Source organism: Silurus meridionalis, chromosome 6, assembly GCF_014805685.1.
Source record: "Silurus meridionalis isolate SWU-2019-XX chromosome 6, ASM1480568v1, whole genome shotgun sequence".
Classification (NCBI taxonomy): domain Eukaryota; kingdom Metazoa; phylum Chordata; class Actinopteri; order Siluriformes; family Siluridae; genus Silurus; species Silurus meridionalis.
In genome coordinates this window covers 24,270,401-24,292,052 of record NC_060889.1, presented here as the reverse complement: position 1 = coordinate 24,292,052, position 21,652 = coordinate 24,270,401, and the positions used below count along the sequence as shown (strand labels likewise).

At 36.6% G+C, this 21,652-nt stretch overlaps 3 protein-coding genes across 4 annotated transcripts in view; all 3 read left to right on the top strand.

Annotated features, from left to right (window-relative positions):
- LOC124387229 (carcinoembryonic antigen-related cell adhesion molecule 5-like) overlaps positions 1-4,241 on the top strand; it is a 184,165-nt gene extending 179,924 nt beyond the window's left edge. The window contains exons 7-9 of one of the 2 annotated variants that reach the window (XR_006926117.1): positions 322-596; positions 1,539-1,805; positions 4,097-4,241. Coding sequence is in view for 1 of the 2 variants with exons in the window: in XM_046851448.1 (XP_046707404.1) it covers positions 322-566 (245 nt within the window). In the remaining variant the exon portion in view is untranslated. The remainder of the gene's footprint in view (positions 1-321; positions 597-1,538; positions 1,806-4,096) is intronic. The other variant, XM_046851448.1, reaches the window with a different exon arrangement.
- LOC124387535 (Fc receptor-like protein 5) overlaps positions 1-10,867 on the top strand; it is a gene marked incomplete at its 5' end in the record, with an annotated part of 205,314 nt that extends 194,447 nt beyond the window's left edge. Inside the window, 9 exons of the mRNA XM_046851946.1 lie at positions 4,441-4,548; positions 4,715-4,768; positions 4,874-4,915; positions 5,007-5,075; positions 6,065-6,142; positions 6,393-6,452; positions 8,692-8,770; positions 8,992-9,050; positions 9,935-10,867. Coding sequence (XP_046707902.1) covers positions 4,441-4,548; positions 4,715-4,768; positions 4,874-4,915; positions 5,007-5,075; positions 6,065-6,142; positions 6,393-6,452; positions 8,692-8,770; positions 8,992-9,050; positions 9,935-9,942 — 557 coding nt within the window. The remainder of the gene's footprint in view (positions 1-4,440; positions 4,549-4,714; positions 4,769-4,873; positions 4,916-5,006; positions 5,076-6,064; positions 6,143-6,392; positions 6,453-8,691; positions 8,771-8,991; positions 9,051-9,934) is intronic.
- A 4,929-nt stretch (positions 10,868-15,796) lies between these two features.
- The window catches only part of LOC124387534 (vascular cell adhesion protein 1-like), a 78,263-nt gene continuing 72,407 nt past the window's right edge, over positions 15,797-21,652 (top strand). The window contains exon 1 of the mRNA XM_046851945.1: positions 15,797-16,064. The gene's annotated coding sequence lies outside the window, so the exon portion shown is untranslated. The remainder of the gene's footprint in view (positions 16,065-21,652) is intronic.

Sequence of the window (21,652 nt, the reverse complement as noted above, 5' to 3'; positions counted from 1 at the left end):
ACAGCCTGTATAAACAGATATAAATAAATAATGCAGAAGTCACTTATCAGTACAGTAAACTAATTATTTTAGTGCAGAATCTGTTTTTGAAATTGTGATCTACATTTATTTACATCAAAAGTAATTGTTGTGAGAGTTTAATCATCTACATGTGAGCAGATTCACTGTGCATTCACTCTGAACTGTACATTTTCTTTTCAATGTAAACATTTTTAATACTTGTTTAAATAATAGCGTTGTATAAGAACTATATTATCTAAATACGTACACATGTAGAAATGTATTCATATACAATAACAGTGGTATTTTTGTATCTTACAGAGAATCCTAAACCTGTGGTGATTATAAAGCCTGATACACAAGTGTTCAGAGGAGAAACTGTGACTTTCAGGTGTGAAATACAGACAGGAAGAGACACTGAGTGGAATTACGACTGGTATAAGGATGATAACACACTCGACCCAAACCACACAACACAGGAGTTCACTATCAGCCCTGTTACAGACTCTTCTAGAGGGAAATATACCTGCAGAGGAGGAGACACAGTGACAATCAGATCTCAATAACCAGTGATTCTGTTACTCTCACTGTATCAGGTGAGTGTGGAAATGTATGTATGTATTATTTATCAGAAGGTTTTTATTCTGGTCACAATCATTTCATTGTAGTGATTTTACTGCTCCTCTTTTCTGTTAACTTTTGATTTTCACTTTCCCATATTAAAGTAACTGATTTCTTTAGCAAAGAACCACTGCACCTTAGTGAATTAGATATTTTGAATGTTGACACATTTTTAAAAAGTTAGAAAGTTAAAACATTACTTTTTAAAAAAGTGAGACATTTTATTTTTTAATGTGTGACTAAGACAGTAAAAACAAATTATACTTTGAATGATATATGTTTTTTGTTTATTTTGAACAATAGCCACTAAAAAGTTAAATCAAAGAATGCAAGATCATTGTACAGCAAAACTGAAGACCTCTGATTATGTGTTCATGATGATGAAAGATGTTCACTTGTGTAAATACACTTATTTATTTATTACATTATTTACTTCAGACACATTTCATCTATTGATTTAAACTTTGGTCAGTTTTCCTGTTCCTGTTCCTGTTCAGCAAATGAATGCGAACTTGATTATGTTCACTTACTACATTTCTCTAATACAGATAAAGAACAAAAAAACAGAAAAGGATACATAAGTATACTTTATTTGAGTCTCGTATCATTAGAGACAACAATGTATTTTTCCTTCTTGTTTTATGTAGAGATGCTTTTATACAGAACAAAAGTACTAAAAGTACTCATATAAAAATACTGCAGAATTGGAAAGAATATATGTGTGTGTGTGTGTGTGTGTGTGTGTGTGTGTGTGTGTGTGTGTGTGTAAATATAATAAAATGTAAAGAAATGTGTCAGTGTTTTGCAATTTAACACTGATACAATGCAGCCCTGACTGAAACATTTTCTTTAACCAAAATCAATCTTAATATAATGACATAAATTTAAAATATAATATTAATAATGATTATGAACAGGTGAATCTCCTCCAGTGTCTTTGATCATAAATCCCAGCAGAACTCAACACTTTACTGCTGCCTCTCTCTCACTGAGCTGTGAGGACCAGAGAGACTCTACTGGATGGACAGTGAGACGTGACACGAGCATTCAGACCTTGTTCAGTTGTTCATCAGTTTCAGGATCTACATGTAACATCAGCTCCCTCTCTCCATCACACACTGGAGTTTACTGGTGTCAGTCTGAATCTGGAGAACGCAGTAAATCTGTTAAAATCACAGTACATAGTGAGTCTTTATCACTTCTCATCAGTAGAATTTAATCAATTAATCAGATCTAACATAAAAACTGTATTATTAAGAATAGAAAACTATTTAAATATTTGATAAAAAAAATAGAAGAACTTGATACAGTGGTTTGAAAGTGTTTGCCCCCTTCCTGATTTCTTATTTTTTTGCATGTTTGTCACACTTTAATGTTTCAGATCATCAAACTAATTAAAATATTAGTAAAAGATAACAAAAGTGAACACAACATGCAGTTTTTAAATGTAGCTTTTTATTAGTGAGGGAAAACAAAATCCAAAACTACGTGGCCCTGTGTGAAAAAAGTGTTTGCCTTCTAAACCTAATAACTGCTTGGGCCACCCTTAGCAGCAACAACTGCAATCAAGCGTTTGTGATAACTTGCAATGAGTCTGTTACAGCGTTGTGGAGGAATTTTAGTCACTCATCTATGCAGAATTGTTGTAATTTAGCTACATTGGAGGGTTTTCGAGCATGAACTTGCTGGTGTGTTTTGGATCATTGACCTGCTGCAGAACCCAAGTTCGCTTCAGCTTGAGATCAGGAACAGATGGCCAGACATTCTTCTTCAGGATTTTTCGGTAAACAGCAGAATTCATGGTTCCATTTATCACAGCGAGTCTTCCAGGTCCTGAAGCAGCAAAACAGCCCCAGACCACCACACTACCACCACCATATTTTACTGTTGGGATGATGTTCTTTTTCTGAAATGCAGTGTTACTTTTAGGCCAGACGAAATGGGACACACACCTTCCAAAAAGTTAAATGTTTGTCTCGTCAGACCACAGATTTTTGTTTTCCAAAAGTGTTGGGGATCATCAAGATGTTTTCTGGCAAATCTGAGAACAGCCTTTATATTATTTTTGCTCAGCAGCGGTTTTCATCTTAGAACTCTGCCATGCAGACCATTTTTGCCCAGTCTCTTACTTATGGTGTAGTCAAAAACACTGTCCTTAACTGAGGCAAGTGAGGCCTGCAGTTCTTTGTTTGTTGTTGTGGGGTCTTTTGTGACCTCTTGGATGAGTCGTCGCTGTGCTTTTGCGGTAATTTTAGTCGGTGGGCCACTCCTGGGAAGGTTCTCCACTGTTCCATGTTTTTGCCATTTTTTAATAACTCACTGTGGTTCGCTGGAGTCCCAAAACTTTAGAAATGGCTTTATTACCTTTTCCAGACTGATAGATCTTAATTACTTTCATTCTCATTTGTTTCTGAATTTCTTTGGATTTCGGCATGATGTTTAGCTTTTGAGGATCTTTTGGTACACTTTACTTTGTCAGGCAGGTCCTATTTAAGAGATTCCCTTATTATGAACAGGTGTGGCAGAAATCAGGCCTGGGTGTGGCTGGAGAAATTCAATTTAGGTGTGATAAACCAGTTTTAACAGGGGGCAAACACTTTTTCACACAGGGCCATGTAGTTTTGGATTTTGTTTTCCCTTAATAATAAAAACTGCATGTTGTGTTCACTTGTGTTATCTTTTACTAATATTTAAATTAGTTTGATGATCTGAAACATTCTTAAAGTGTGAAAAACATGAAAAAAATAAGAAATCACATCACTGTATTTTAGTGAACAAAGTGTCATTAGTTACTCCAGATGAACAATTACATTTAACATTTCAAGCTATGTGGCTCTGTTTTCTTCTCTGAGTCTCTGTTATGGTGATAATAACTGCATCATTGTGCTGGTGTTTCTACAACCTGAAGAAATGATGAAAGCTTGTACAGTTTTTAATTTACTGCTGTGTTCTACTTAAACAAAAATGAATACTAGAACACTGGTTTGGGTCGCGTTCCCACAGTGTTCCGAGGCAGCTAGAGTTCCTGAATAGGAACTACCATTCACAGACATTTACATGTTTACACTATATATCTTAAATAGATATGTAGTTATGTCCAGCAGGTACATACAAAAAGTATATGTCTTATTTAAAAAACTGAAACTAAAGCAACAAACATTAACCATAAATCCTTTACACTTCTGTCTCAGACACATGCTCAGATCATTAATTTAGCTTAGCACATGTTATTATAGCCTCCTAGTTACCTGATATAAAGTGTTCTTTATAGAGGATTAGGAATTTTGCAATGTAATAGATTTAAATATTATTATTTTTGACTGCTATTGTCACATCTTCCACAATCTTCTGGTCTTAAATATGGCAGTTTGTTTCTACAGCAGTGTCACATGGAACAGATCATTAGAGGTCTGCATGTTAAAATTATACTTTTACACACTTTGTGTTTTTATTGTTGCTGTTCTCTTTCCTACAGATGGTGATGTGATCCTGGACAGTCCTGTCCATCCTGTAACTGAGGGAAATCCTCTGACTTTACACTGTTTATATCACAACACAAAGATCTCAACTGGTATTGATTTCTATAAAAATTATTCACTCATCCAGAATCAGACTACAGGAGTGATGACCATCAGCAGTGTCTCAAAGTCAGATGAAGGTTTCTACCACTGTAAACATCCAGTAAGAGGAGAGTCACTGAAAAGCTGGATTTCAGTCAGAGGTGAGAAAATTGTTTCTTCTTATATGAATTAAATGTGTAACAATTTGATTTTACTATGTAGTGTTTAAATAGATAATCAGGTTCCCTTCTTTTCACAGATTCACCTTCTTCAGCTACTGGTGTAATTATAGGACTGAGTTTGACTTTCACATTTGTCATCATAATGATCGTAATGATCATGTTGTTTTACCACAAAAAGAAAAAAGGTTTGATTTTCAGTATTTGTGTCTGTAGAACAATAAGCCACACAAAGCCTGATGTCATGATGTATTTGCTATTTCAGATAAATAATGTTGCTTCTAGTGCTTTTTTCCACATGTTCATGTTTCACCAATATTTTAACTCACACCACTGCTGTACTTTGTTGAGAAGATGCAGCATATCAGACTCCTTCTACAGTAAATCAGGACACCACTCAGCCTCCAGGTCAGTCTGTGATATCAATTAACACCTGATTCTTTCTTTTTTTTTTTTTTTGGACAAAAGTGAAATGTTTCCTCTAAAGTTTTTTTATTTTTATTTTTTTAATAGCTGATGATAACGTTTATGAAAGTGCTGATGTAGCAGCCACAGGTATGGACTATATAAAGTTTTGTAGCTAAATATGAGGCAGTGTAAATTAAACAATGCAAACGATTTTTTTGCACCTCTTTTTCTCTTCTAGATGTTTCTGCATCTGAAACCAGCAATATGATCAACTCACAGGCTCTCACTAGAAACCAAAAACAAAACAGTAAGAATATTATCAGATTTTTGTGTTCAATTGCCTTTAGCAACTTCTATAGTAAATGCTGCAGCTAAAAACCCTAGATTTTTATGAAGTGTAATGATGCACAACATTTTAGTTAGGTACAATTAAGATAAGATGGTGTTTTTGATACAGTTCAACAAAAATAAACATTACCTGAATAAGTGTATTTATTTGCAATTTATTAAAATATTCTACATAATAACTGAACATTAACTGAAACATAATAATGACCATGTTAAAATTATTTAAATAATAATAATAATAATAATAATAATAAACTGCTAAGAGTTTAAAAATGAAAGTTGTAAGCATGTACGCTTTTGAAGCATGTATTTGGCTAAGCTGTTACTGATGTGGTTCACATGATGGCCTGTAATATGACTGACTGCGATTCACATGCTGTCACATTGTGCAACATCACATACTGTAGTTGTAAGTGCGTGTTTTACACAAAGTATACAAAGTATAAACCTCTTCATCATCACAGAAATGTCTTCAGCAAATAAAAAGATGCTTGAATACAGCTGAGAATTTGTAAACTGTAAACATACTGTGTCCATGTTATTAATCAGGATCATAATTTACCAAAAATCTAAAGTGCTTCACTACAACAAATATTTCAATTTTTAGGGAATTTTTCAGCTTCTGTTTGCTACTGAATGAAGAAACTACTGTGCTACTATATTTACATATTATCTCTTTGCATATGCATCAGATTTTTTAAAGCATCATATCCTCTGCTGATCCAATGTAATTCTTTTTAAAAGGAGGGACAGTGAGCCAGATTAAGTTGGCAACAATAAAACATTATATTGGTAGTGCCGTGGAGAGCCTGTATAGTGGCGAGTGGAATTGCATTTTATTTTTATTTGATTTGAGGATTTTTGCAGCAGTATATGCAGTAGTTTTGTGAAATGATTCTGATACTGACATTAATAACAAAACAACACTGTGTTTACGATCCTCTATAGATGCTGGTGCAGGACCAAGTGATGTGATTTATGCTGACATTGAAATGAAAAACCAAAAGAAACCAAAGAGGAAACAGGGTAGGACTAAACGTTTTTTGACAGTGCAACATGGCTAATAATTTAGATTTCATGTAACTTCAATTCTTTTCTACTTATTCATCTTAAAGCATAGTATGCAGCAACATCCAATAATTTATTCAGAAACTACAGTGAAAATTATATAATTTAAAAAATGTAAATGTTCAGTAGATGTGTAAATTCATTCAGGATAATATGAAAAGTGTGTTTTATCTTAGTGAATACTAAATCAGTTACTGTTGCCCATTAGGAAAGAGCAGTAAGGGAGATGATACTGTGTACTCAGAACTGAAGCAAAACACAGATGAAGGTAAGATCTGCTCAAAGAAAATATATTCTCTCTCCAGATATTTATTTGTAGCATTTTATCCAAAATGACTTGCAATGATCTGATTTATACAACTGAATTTAGATTTGGACTGTGATTAATGTAAACACAATGTCTTAAGACTACAGTTTGCACTCGAGTCTCCATCAGTAAACAGTTATAACCTCTACAGTGATGAAACTATAATAAATGGACATTTGGGGTCACTCAGATGAGGATGGTTTCCTCTTAATCTGGTTCCTCTTAAGGTTTCTTCCTCATACCAGCTCAGGGAGGTTTTCCTCACTACTGTTGCCACTGGCTCGGTTATTAGAGATAAACTTACATGGACTGGTTTATAAATGAAAATGTATATTTTTTATTTATTTACTTCTATTTGCTGCTTTTGGACAATGTCCACCGATAAACTTGTACTACAAATAAAATTGAACAGACTTGAGCAGTTGAGGGTGAAGGGTCCTGCTCAACAGCCCAGCAGTGGCAACTTGATGGTGTTGAAAATTAAACTTGTGACCTTTTATTCAGAATCCACATCTTAACCACTGAGCCACCACTTCTCCAAAAGAATTGTCTCAGCAAACATAGAAATTTACCCTACATTCAGTTTTACATTCAGAGTGGTAAACCAGTGATCCACTGTTATAATCACTATGATCGCAAATAATACCCTTCTGTTTTATCTACACATGTGCACCTTATACAGTATTATTGTAATATATATTGCACTCCTATAATATGTAATGTATATTTATATATTTATATTAGATTTATTTATATACATTGCTATTTGCAGTTCTGGTTAGATGCTAACTGCATTTCATTGGCTCTGTACTTTACTCTGCACATTGACAAAAAAGTTTAAACTAATCTAATCTAATCTAAACCCCCCTTTCTAAGCATGCACTCTTCCAGTCACCCCTGTTCTGCAAAAAATAGACTGTTCCAAGCTTCTCCTCTGCCTTTGCTGTAGAAAACAGAAAACAAAGTGAAACTGTGTTGTACTTGTGAAGTTTATAGCAGACAAAAAGAGTAGTTCAGGATTTCAGGAGTTTATTGCTTGTGCCTGCAGCACACTGTAAGTAAATATGTATATACTCTGATTGCCTAAATGCATAAACTAAGCTTTTCTGACATTTTTGACAGTTTTTACATTTAATTTGTACAAAGATTTGCATGTTAGCTAAATCACATTAGATTCCTTTAATGTCTTTTTATCAATGTACATTTATATCAGTATTATAGTTATTTAAACACTGATATATTGTAGCTCTGTTGGTGCATAAAATCTTACACACACACACACACACACACACACACACACACACACACACACACACACAGAGATGTGAGATATCATTCCTTTAACTGGACAGCCTTCAACACATCTGGACTAATACCAACAATCCCCAAGATTTTGGCCAAGTTTAGTAGTGTAGAAATCAGAACTGAGACATGCAGTACTTTAGGTATCATCAAAACGCTGTTTTTAAGACATTATTTGGTACAATTTCAGTTATCAGGTTAATATTATAACCATTTATGGATCAATCAAACTAAAGACAGTAGATATCTGTGAACATCACAATCACAAAAAGGGTTTATTTGGTAGCTGCAGCAAAATCATTAAACATGGTGATTTTCTATCTGCTTTACATTTACATCTTTATAAATTTATTTTGGTAATAAAGTGTGGAATTTACACATGTACACAACAGATGTCCTTGTAATCTCACCAATGTTTAAAAAAAGAAAAAAAATCATAAAGCAATTTTGACATTTATGTGGCTCCTTCTGCTGAAAACTGATTTATCAGATCCACTGAAAGTTCTTTGTTGTTGTCTAGTATGTGGTTTATTTTGAAGCATAAACTAGCTCATTATCTAGCAGCTAGCTGGCTGCTTCATAACATTATGCTTCATAACATAAAACTACGGTGAGCTGCAGGGCCGAGAGGTGAAAATGGCCAAACAAATTATCGAATGTGAATCTGCACAAACTGAATCTAGCAGCATTGTGATGTTATTACATCTGCTAACTGTGTTTACTTACTTTTATACAAATACATTTTGTGTATCAATCTATGTGATCATTGTGAACATTTGTTCTTATATTCTAAAAGTTGGAGAAATGTTTGTAACTGGTTGTATGTGATTTTTAGAAGTTTGCTATGAGATTATGACAAAAACATGAAGAATGAAAACGTTTCTGTAATATTTTACAGATGCTGCTGCTGGACCGAGTGATGTGACTTATGCTAAAATTGAATTAAAAAAACTAAAGAAACCCAAGAAAAAACAAGGCAGGACAAAAATCTTTCAATTAGCAACTGTTTTGGATTTTATTTAAACCCTAGTTTGATTGTATGTTTTCTTAAAGCACATTATTCAGTAACCACTATGATAAATGTTAAAACTACCATGAAAATAACTGGAGATGTAACTGTACTGTAGCTGTGGAAGTTTAAAGGTTTAATATGAATAGATTATTATATTAGTTACATTAGTTACTGTTACCCACTAGGAAAGAACAACGAGGAATCTGACACTTTGTACTCAGAGCTGAAGAAGAACATAGATAAAGGTAAGATAAGCTCAAAAAGTAAACACAATCTCTCCAGACAATAGCATTATGTAGGCAAAATTAAATATTTATGCTACATTTAAACTATATTCAGATGATGTTATAATGATAATAAATGGGAAAACTAATATTAAGAGAAACCTCAAGGATGAATAAATCTGGAAGTCTGACATAAATACCATACAAATAACCATACACGTTACTTGATATAAAGCATTCGGTGGTATTTGTAATCATTTGTATAGTCATTATATAATGAATGATTATTAGTGGTGGGGGCAGTAGCTCAGTGTTAAAGGCTCTGGGTTACTAATTGGAAGGTCGGTGGTTCATGCCCCAGTATTGCCAAGCTGCCACTCTTGTGGCCCTTGAACAAGGCCCTTAACCCTCTGTGCTCCAGGGCTGCTGTATCATGGCTGACCCTGAAAGAAAGATTTTCACTATGCTTGAACAAAAAGTACATGTAACAAGTAAAAGGTACTTTTTCTTTTCTTTCTTTACTATTATCACCATTTTTGCTTCAGAAGATGAAAATATTAAGCCAAAATATCTCTGAGCCGCTCTGGTGGTTGTACTGCTCCAGACCCTACACATAGAGGAAGACTTTAGCAATTGAATTGCTAAGTTACGTGTCAGTTTTTAGACTAAATGTGTTTTTATCTTTCAGTTTAATTACAGTGCAAAATATTTTATTAATTTCACAAATGCACTTAAATGTGCTCAGTAATGGTGCAATAATTAACATAATCGTTAATAAAACGTGGAATTTGGCAGGAACATTTAGTTGTTTGATTTATAGAATTCTTTTTAATATTTATTAAGTAACACCCAGTAATAGTTAAATCATTAATAACTAAACAATAAAAAAATGCCATTTTCCATAGGTCCATGAAGAAAGTCTAAAGTCTCCAATCAGGAATTGCTGAATCAGCTAAAGAACATGGTAAAGACATTTTAGGAGGCATTACGTAGTTTCTGTATTTTTGCGCTCTTTTTTTTTCCATTCTGAACATTGTACAAACTCCTGATAGTGATATTAAAAGAGAAAGAGGGAAGAGGAAGCTGTGTTTATTTTTATTATTTTTATATTTAACAATGTAACAGAATTATACTCACATCAACTCAAGTTGTTATTCATTCGATCAGAATAATTTATGTATCTGGCAGTAGATTAAGTGTTAATTGGTTTATTTTAATACTGATTTCATGCTCAGTTACAAAAAAAAAAAAATTAAGCTTTTATGGCATATGAACTCATTTTTGTAAATTAAATGGACATTGTTTTTGCAAGTTTTATTCATGTATGTTTGTGTTTATTTACTCATTTATGTTATTTGCCTGTTAGTGCAATGCAAAAAAGACACTTTCAGCACTGGATGATAATCAGATATTTCGACTGCACTGCTTTAAACAGTAATAATGCAGTATTGTGCTTTAGTCACATTTCTTTTTTTTTAGTTTAGTGCTTCTATATGTAACTTCCTAATTTTTTACAATTGTAATTTTATATTTTTCCATTATAAAAAAAAAATTGTTAAATTATATTAAAATAAAAACACAAAACAGTATTTCTTTTTTACATATTAATATAATTGACTTTTTAATTAATTGTAACTTAATTTTAATGTACAAATTATTTCTTAGCTTTATTTTGTAACTACTTTAAGCAGTACTTAAAAAACATTTTAAGCTTGTATTTTATTTTTATACATGATGTCTGAAATTAGCATAAATAAACCTTTTCCAAGCAACAGCAGCTCTGTTTATATTTTTGATTGTACAGTTTTTGGAGCACAGTCTCACCCCACAGCGTCACATATTGACGCTGTGGATGTTGCGTCGGACGGCGTCCACATCCGACGCCGAGGGTACCCCCCGCGTCGCTTTTCGACGTAGATGGTTGAGAGCCCGTGTGCTACACTTTGCAATACAGATCGCTGTCCTATACACTGAATAAAGTATTATCTATCATAATAAGTGTGTAGGAATAATTTTTAAATTTTGAAAAATCCTGAAGATGTCCGTAGCCCTAACCCGAACCCTAACCGTAACCCGCAAATGGGGTCCCGTCCATCTGCGTCAAAAAGCGAAGCGAAGGGTTTTCCGTCCCTCGGCGGAAGGGGGTACCCTCGGCGTCGGATGTGGACGCCGTCCGACGCAACATCCACAGCGTCGATATGTGACGATGTGGGGTGAGACTGTGTTGGTTTTTGTTTTTCCTTAATAAATAAAATCAACATTTAAAAATTGCATTTTGGATTTACTCAGATTATCTTTGTGTAATATTAAAATTTGCTTAATTATTTTTTTTCACAGCACTCTATATTAATAATGATACATTTTTTTAATGTATTACTTTGCTGCTACAAAAACATCAACACCCAGAATCCTTGTGTTTGTCAGATTTCAGCCTGAGAGCAACTCGAATTCCCAGAAACCACTGCAGCATGTGAATATTGTCGCCATGATCTCAGCCTTCCAGAACACATACACATGTTCCTTTTCTGTCTCCCTGCTACTGATTGCTCACAGATGTGCTCACTTACACACACATACACTCACAAGGGAACTCTCATTCATGACAACTCTGCTGAATAATATGCTCACTTTTGTTCTTTGACATTTACTGAGCCTTTACACATTTTTTTTTTGATAATTTGCTGCTAAGATATTTGTTGTTTTTGAGCATGTATGCCCTGCTCTACTCTGTGAATCGCCTGAACGCTGCTGTTTTTGCCACATATTGGATTTTTATTTTAGACTTATTAATGAAACCTGTTACCCTTAATTGGCATCTTTCTGTACCTGTATTACATGATCGATTACTTCACCACACACATGGGTGCAGCAGGAGATCCAGATCTGTATTGAGCTATCACAGTGCAGAACTGCTATTGAATAGTTAATCTTTCAAAATCTCTCACCCAGATCTAAGTTACCCAAAACCCTCTCCACAAGCAACCAAGCACATTCACCAGCCAGCCATTAACATTGTTATGATTATGTAATAAGGCACGCGAGATTTTCCCCCAAACCAGCCCCTAATGTTCCCCTGGAATGCATGATGCAACTGATGGATTATTTGTTTTGCTGAAGCGAGCATGTTGGGAATGCACACACCAGCGATTAGAGAATTGTTTGAACAAAAAAGGAGCAATTAATTTACTGGAGGACCAAGTATTGAGATTATATAACAAAAGTTGCAACATTTCCAACAGTGAAAGTAACAGTCCTCATACAATGACTTTTTCAAAATGATAGTTGACATCAGTGATGCTTCTTAACAGTACAAACTGCTGTCAGTGGCCTCTTGAGCCATTGTTCAATAACTCTCATCTTAAGCCAGTTATTCTGAGCCTATTGCCATTGAAGTGCCTCCAGGTAACCCTCCTCCACCTACTCAATATTGATAAACAAACAGGTGAAGGAGGGGATATCTGGAGTTCTTAGTAGAGTGGGAGTGTTATGGGCAGGAGAAGTGTTTAATGCCTTTGCAAGACATCCTGTATCCCACACTACAGGGAGTGCAGAATTATTAGGCAAATGAGTATTTTGACCACATCATCCTCGTTATGCATGTTGTCTTACTCCAAGCTGTATAGGCTGGAAAGCCTACTACCAATTAAGCATATTAGGTGATGTGCATCTCTGTAATGAGAAGGGGTGTGGTCTAATGACATCAACACCCTATATCAGGTGTGCATAATTATTAGGCAACTTCCTTTCCTTTGGCAAAATGGGTCAAAAGAAGGACTTGACAGGCTCAGAAAAGCCAAAAATAGTGAGATATATTGCAGAGGGATGCAGCAGTCTTAAAATAGCCAAGCTTCTGAAGCGTGATCATCGAACAATCAAGCGTTTCATTCAAAATTGTCAACAGGGTCGCAAGAAGCGTGTGGAAAACCAAGGCGCAAAATAACTGCCCGTGAACTGAGAAAAGTCAAGCGTGCAGCTGCCAAGATGCCACTTGCCACCAGTTTGGCCATATTTCAGAGCTGCAACATCACTGAGTGCCCAAAAGCACAAGGTGTGCAATACTCAGAGACATGGCCAAGGTAAGAAAGGCAGAAAGTCGACCACCACTGAACAAGACACACAAGCTGAAACGTCAAGACTGGGCCAAGAAATATCTCAAGACTGATTTTTCTAAGGTTTTATGGACTGATGAAATGAGAGTGAGTCTTGATGGGCCAGATGGATGGGCCCGTGGCTGGATTGGTAAAGGGCAGAGAGCTCCAGTCCGACTCAGACGCCAGCAAGGTGGAGGTGGAGTACTGGTTTGGGCTGGTATCATCAAAGATGAGCTTGTGGGGCCTTTTCGGGTTGAGGATGGAGTCAAGCTGAACTCCCAGTCCTACTGCCAGTTTCTGGAAGACACCTTCTTCAAGCAGTGGTACAGGAAGAAGTCTGCATCCTTCAAGAAAACATGATTTTCATGCAGGACAATGCTCCATCACACACGTCCAAGTACTCCACAGCGTGGCTGGCAAGAAAGGGTATAAAAGAAGAAAATCTAATGATATGGCCTCCTTGTTCACCTGATCTGAACCCCATTGAGAACCTGTGGTCCATCATCAAATGTGCGATTTACAAGGAGGGAAAACAGTACACCTCTCTGAACAGTGTCTGGGAGGCTGTGGTTGCTGCTGCACGCAATGTTGATGGTGAACAGATCAAAACAGTACACCTGTTTTTTGTTAAGTTGCCTAATAATTATGCACAGTAATAGTCACCTGCACACACAGATATCCCCCTAAAATAGCTAAAACTAAAAACTACTTCCAAAAATATTCAGCTTTGATATTAATGAGTTTTTTGTGTTCATTGAGAACATGGTTGTTGTTCAAATTAAATCCTCAAATAAAATTAATCCTCAAAAATACAACTTGCCTAATAATTCTGCACTCCCTGTATGCTCAGGCTTCCACAGAGCACACCATAAATGTCTTGGCCCACACCCTTGAGGGAGACCCAGAGGAAGAAATGCTCAAAAAATTTAAGAGTATCTACTGCTGTCTCCAAAACGTCCTACATGCGCTGTCCATCTAATAAACTTGTTTCCAATACTGTCCATTCTTGTTACTGCCAATGAAAATCTCAACATATTCAGCTTTGCTACCTCCAGCTCCACCTCCTGTCTTTTACTCAATGCCACTGTCTCTAAATGTCACAGTCTTATAAACTTTCCCTTTCACTCTTGCAGAGACCCTTTCATCACAAATCACTCCTGCCACTCTTCTCCACCCACTACACCCTGCCTGCACACTTTTCTTCACTTCTCTAACACACTCTCCATGACATTGCACTGTTGACCCCAGGTACCTGAACTCCTCCACCTTCTCCACCTCTTTTCCTGCAACCGCACCACTCCACTGCCCTCCCTCTCATATACACACATATGTACTCTGTCTTATTCCTACTGACTTTTATTCCCCTTCTCTCCAGCACATACCTCCAGCTCTTTAGGCTCTTATCAACCTGCTCCCTACTCTCACTACCTGGAACCACTCTGTTCCTACTGCACACTTCACTGCTGTTACACTGTTCTCATACATGTCCTGCACCACCCTCACATACTTCTCTGACACACCGGACTTCCTCATACAATACCACAACTCCTCTCTCGGCACCATGTCGAACACTTTCTCTAAATCCACAAACACACAATGCAACTTCTTCTGACCTTCTCTATACTTCTCCATCAACATTCTCAAAGCAAATAATGCATCTGTAGTACTCTTTCTCTGCATAAAACCATACTGCTGCTCACAGATGGTCACCTCTTCACCTGGCTTCCACTATTCTTTCTAATAACTTCATGATGTGACTGATCAAATTAATACCCATGTAGTTACTGCAGGTCAGCACATCTCCCTTATTCTTAAAAACCGGTACCAGCACACTCCTTCTCCATTCCTCAGGCATCCTCCACCTTCCAGAATCTGATTTAACAATCTGTTTAAAAACTCCACTCCCATCCCACCTAAACATCTCCATGCTTCTACTGTTGTGTCATCTGGTCCTTTTACTTTCAACACTTGATTCCCTTAATCGCTGCTTTTACTTCCTCCTTACTAATCTTATCCACTTTCTTCCTCACACTAAAGTCTTCCTCCACTATCTTATTCTTCTTTCAGTCCTCACTCTCCTCCTCTTCTTCTTCACCTCCAAAACCATCCTATAGACCAAAATCCAATGCTGTCTAGCTACACTGTCTCCTGCCAACACCTTACAGTCTCCAATGTCCTTCAGGTTGCATCTCCTACATAGAATAGTTTGAAAGTAATTATGGTGTTACAAATTACGTAAGTCATCAGGACACCAAACGGAACTTTTGCTATTACGGTTTTAACTGCCAGATGTGTGCATTTTGGAAGATTTTGGGATAAATTGAGACTTGATGCAACAGTTAAACAAATGATTAGCGATTGCAAAGTATTTTTTTAACAAATTCCCTCATGCTGGGTTGTTTGTGTGTGAAAATAAAAATAAAAGGAAACCGGAATTTTAGTTTTCCAGGTGAAGCAATTTGTGTTCCGCAGCTAACATGCTTGATTAAAAAAGGGAAAAAAAATGGAATGGTGTACAAATGCGTAAGCATTCGCTGAAAACCACAACGGTGACTAAAAATGTACTCATTTACTGCTGCTGTTGTTTGCTGCTTTTAGATTAAGCATTTGTTCGCACCGTTTTAATTAATTCATACTTTCAAAATAGTATTGCTTTTTTTTTTTTTTACAGAGAGACTCAAACCTGTGGTGATTATAACACCTGGTAAACATGTATTTAGTGAAGAAAAAGTGACTTTCAAGTGTGAGCTACAGGGAGGAGACACTGAGTGGACATACAGCTGGTATAAGACTGATAACAGAAATCCCTCATTCAGCACAACACAGGAGTTCAGCCGTGACTCAGTTACAGACTCTGACAGTGGTGAATACACCTGCAGTGGGAGGAGACACAGTGACTCTCAGAGCTCAGAGATCAGTGATCCTGTTACACTCACTGTATCAGGTATGTGTGTGTGTGTCCCTATTTCTTTAATATGGTGTTTCTATTTTTTTCAGTGAACTGAATATAATGACTTTACAGCTTACTTCTGTTTACTTTTAATGTTTACTTTTCTATTATAAAGGCATTTTATTCTTTTGATTACTAGAAAACACAGAAATCATCACAACTAAGTTACCAGTCTGAATGGTAGAACATGGTTTTGCTCCAAATGCTATATGAAAAAATACTATATTTAATTGTCAATCTGCTCCTACTGTCATGATTCTGCATGCCTATGATTTCATTGTTTTACAGTTTCACAATGTTCTTTGTTTCATGGTTCTTTTCCAGTAAAACTCTGTAACTTTTTAAATAGATAATGATAAGTGAAGTTTGTGGCACAGGTTTTCAACCCAAGCTTTTAAAAGCACATCATTTACTAGTTTTTTCTTTAGCATATACATAAAATCTAGAGCACATCTCAGTGAAACAGAGTCTCTGTAACACATCAGCTGCTCCAAAACAGCCCTAACTTCACTGTGTAGAGTCATTCAGCAATAAAAATATATTTCTTGAATATAACTAGAAAATACAACTCTAGAAAGAAAATTACAAAGCCATACTGTCATGAACTTCCGGTTCCGCGGCGCACACTTCCGGTTTCGCTTCCAGGTCGGCGACCATATTGCCGTTATTCCCGCGCCAACAGGTGTTTAAAGAGTGCGATTATGAACTATTAAATTGTGTGTGCAAACATGCAATGAAAATGAATAGTCAGGAAACAGGATACAAACACTCCAAATCGAACATGAATCAAAGTGAAAAATATTTACATTTTATAGTAACGTGATAAATGTTTACACTTGAGACACAGTGTGATCTACATTTATTTCATTAATAGTACTTTACAAAAATGTCTCAGTCCACCTCTGAAAGAGCTTCAACATTTATTTACATGTCAGCAGATATTCTTTATTTCATATTGAAATGTTATTAATTTATTAAAATAATTGTATGGGATTTAATTCATACGTAACAATAAATTTTTATTTAAACAGAGAGTCCTAAACCTGTGGTGAAAATACAGCCTAACCACACGTGTTCAGGAACGAGAGAGTGACTTTTAAATGTGAATTACAGAGAGGAGGAGATATGACTGGTATAGGGATGATAGCACATTCTACCCAAACCACCCACATGACACCCCCCACACAACACAGGAGTTCAGTATCAGCTTTATTATAGACTCTGATAAAGGGAAATACACCTGCAGTGGGGAAAGACACAGTAACTCTCAGATCTCAAAGATAAGTGATCCTGTTATACTCACTGTATCAGATGAGTTTAAGAGTTTGGCATTACTTTTTGTTATTTTCACACACAATGAGTGCTATAGAAATGTTAGATTTGTGCAGAATCTTTCAATAAGCTACAATGAATCTGAGTCTCATTATAACAGTTTCCTCCTGTCTGTTTTACTGTTCTGTCTTAAAGCCTCAAATAGTAAAAGGGAAAGTTTATAGGACTGTGGTGAGACCTGTGATGTTGTATGGATTAGAGACAGTGGCACTGACTAAAAGACAGGAAGTGGAGCTGGAGGTAGCAGAGGTTTTCGTTTGGAGTGGCGAGGATGGACAGGATTAGAAATGAGTCAAGAGGGACAGCACATGTAGGACGTTTTGGAGACAAGGTGAAGAAGGTGAGATTGGGATGGTTTGGACATGTGCAGAGGAGGGACATGGGGTATACTAGTAGGAGAATGCTGAGGATGAGGAAGACCAAGGAGGAGGTTTATGGATGTGAAAAGTTGGGAAGACATGCAGGTAGTTGGGTTGAAAGAGGTAGATGTAGATGGCAGGGGGGTATGGAGACGGATGATCTGGTCTGTATCCCTATTTAATACCCACACTGTCTATACTGTCTCATATTGTCTGTATGTCTGTATTGTCTTGTATAGTCTGTTTTTGTCTTGTTGTGTCTGTTTTGTCATGTATAGGTTTTTATTTATGTCTGTACTTTTGAGAGTAACAAACAGCTGGAACCAAATTCCTTGTGTGTGTCAACACACTTGGCCAATAAACCTGATTCTGATTCTGATTCTGATTCTGATGATCTGCTGTGGCAACCCCTAATGGTAGAAGCTGAAAGAAGAAGAAGAAGAAGAAGAGGAAGAAGAAAACACTTTTTAAGCTACTTGAACACAGACACTAGTCATATCATATTTACTTCTCTTTAGAATTTACAATAAAAAATTTAATCCTTGAATCCTTCTTGCAATTATTCTTCATGTTGATTTTTTTATTATAATAAGTATGTAATGTTGTATAAGGAGTAGTGTAGACCAGAGGATGCAGGTTGGATTGTGTCGATGATTAGACATTGAAAATGCATTTCCAGCACTGATACTATTTATTACACCACACATAAGACCCTTTACAGTTCATCACTTATAAGTTTTGACTAATTTTCAAGTGACTTCAACCATCTAATCAAATCATGTTAAACAATTCAACAATGTTTTACAGCATTATTACCCTACACCTTCAACATCACTAGTAAAGATAGAACTGTACTAAAGCTCAATTAAATGTTCTAGAGAAGTTTCTGTATATAATTTCTTACTTAATTATTATATTTATTTTATCCATAATATTTATTCCTCCAGTACAATCACATGGGAAAGCTCCAGTGTCAGTACTGAAGATCCTCAGCAGTGTAGTAGCAATCTGTATGTATGTGCTGGTGACCATCATCCTGCTAGTGAAATTCAACAGAAGTAAGAATACAGTGTTTTTCATTAACTATAAAATGAAACATTCAATAAGATGGTAATTTGGAGTTTTTTATGATTGTGTGTTTTACAGCTGAACCTGATGATGACAAAAGACCATACAGAGTGATAGAAGCTTAAACATCTCTTTAAGTGTTTAATTAGGGCCCGAGCACCGAGGAGCAGGCCAGAATGGCCTGCACCAGAGGTGCGAAGCCCTATTGTTTTCCTTAGAATTTATTATTTATTTATTTATTTTTTTTATTTTTTACACACATTGGTCATTAGAGGTCCCTTACCATACTCGAAAACTCTTGAAATTTGGCACACACGTCAGAGTCCTTTGTCACTAGGGCCGGACAAAGGCTGGTATACAGGCGTGGCAGGGGGGCTCTGTAGCGCCCCCTGTAATTAAAAAACAAACATTCGTGCACAGATCGGGCAATTATGTTCGCACATGTACGAGAGTTGGTATACATATAGATCTCATCGAGCCGAACAACTTTCGCCCTCTAAACTATGAGCTCCGCCAAACAGGAAGTCAGCCATTTTGGTTTGTTTTATAAGTGCATGCGGTGAACTTTTAAATACTCCTCCTAGGGAATTCATGTGATTGACATCAAACGTGGCGAACATAATGGCGAGACATTGGACTTGCTAAATTGCGAAGGTATTTTTGATATCTCGAACGGTGCTGCCATGGCGAGGCGACAAATTTATGGCGAATTCGGAGAAAAGGAAGTGTTTAATATCTAAAGCAAAAAATGTCTTATTCGGACGACACGCAGTGTGTATGTTCGGCCAAGGATTTCGATCGCATCGATGTGCCTATTGTGAATCTCGGACATAGCGCCACCAACAGGCGCCAGGAAGTGTGTCAGTCACAAAAGGTGGATTTTTTGACAGTTGCATGTGGTGAACTTTTAAATACTCCTTCCAGGATATTTATGCGATTGACACCAAACGTGGTCAACATGATGCGAGACATTGTAGATGATAAATTGTGAAGGGATTTTTGATATCTTGAACACCGTTCCCATGGCAACGCGTCAAACTTTACTTTTATTTCAGGCATATTTAAGCATTTGGCATGCACTTTGTGTGCCTTAACATGCTCGAAAACACCGGAGATTTGGCACTGACGTCAAAGTCGTCTGCCATTAGGACCGGTCAAAGGCTGGAACATAGGCGTGGCAATAGGGCTCTGTAGCGCCCCCTGTAATGCAAAAACAAATATTGGTGCACAGATCGGGCAAACATGTACGCACATGTACGAGAGTTGGTAGGCATATAGATCTCATCGACCCGAACAACTTTCACTATCAAACCTATTAGCTCCGCCCAACAGGAAGTCGGCCATTCTGGATGGTTTCAAAAGTGCATGTGGTGAACTTTTAAATACTCCTCCCAGGGAATTCATGCGATTGACATCAAACATGGTGAACATGATGCCGAGACATTGCACTTGCTAAATTGTGAAGGGATTTTTTATATATGAACGGTGCTGCCATGGCGAGGCGACAAATTTATGGCGAATTCAGAGAAAAAGGAAGTGTCTAATATCTAAAGCAAAAGATTTCTTATTCGGATGACACGCAGTGTGTATGTTCGGCCAAGGATTCCGATCGTATCGATGTGCCTATTGTGAATCTTGGACATAGCGCCACCAACAGGCGCCAGGAAGTGTGTCAGTCACAAAAGGTGGATTTTTTGACAGTTGCATGTGGTGAACTTTTAAATACTCCTCCTAGGATATTCATGCGATTGCCACCAAACGTAATCAACAAGATGGCGAGACATTGTAGATGATAATTTGCAAAGTAATTTTTGATATCTCGAACGCTGTTCTCATGGCAACGCGTCAAACTTACCTTTTATTTCAGGCATATTTAAGGCTTTTGGCGTGCTTAGATTAACTTGAAATTTAACACATACATCACATTTGTCGGCTGTTAAGTGTGGACAAAAAGGTCGGACAAGGGTGTGTCTCTTAAGTGGCCCACTAGTGCCCCCGTTTGTCTAAAATGTGGGGTTTCTTTTACTTACAGTCCCCAAATGGGTCAGTACCAACATAAAATAGTCCACTGATATTTACCCACTTGATGCACTGGCCCACCGTGCATTGTTTTCTGGGGGGCACCGTATAGCGATACACAAACGTGCGAGGGCCCGCCATCGCTGCTTGCAGCTATATTTTTTTATTTTATTTTTTTTTTTGTTTAACTATCTTTTATGTATTAACTCAGTCAGGATTTGTACTAGTTGTAATATATCGCTGTTATATATTGCCATTGCTTTCTCATGTTGTCTTCTTTGTATGTATGTTTATTGGCAACGGTGCCACTGGCATCCATTGCTTCTGTGTATGAAAAGTTCCATGTTTTCCAGTTTCTTGGCTTGGTGTTTGGTGGTGTTTGGCCAGATTGTGGTGTGGAGTGTAGGTTCTACAATGTCTCCAGATTTTGGTTCAAGTCTTTGCATTTTTCTGACAAACTATTTGTGCAGGAGTACTCATGTATGGTTTTTGTATGATTTCTTAACCTGAAATGTCTTTTCCAAATTATTTTTTGCTTTCCTGCTATATCTGACTTACACTGGACCAGAGTTCCAGTCATGAGCCAAGAAACCTGGAAATGGAGGAACTTGCAGTATACACGCACGCAGTGTTGTGCTAGTTACTAAGAAATAGTAACTAGTTATATTTACTAGTTACTTCATTCAAAAAGTAACTCAATTACTTTGTTGATTACTTACACCAAAAAGTAATGCGTTACTGTTAAAAGTAACTTTTAGTGCCCTTTTATGTGTTATGGTCTATACAAACACAAAACTGACTTAA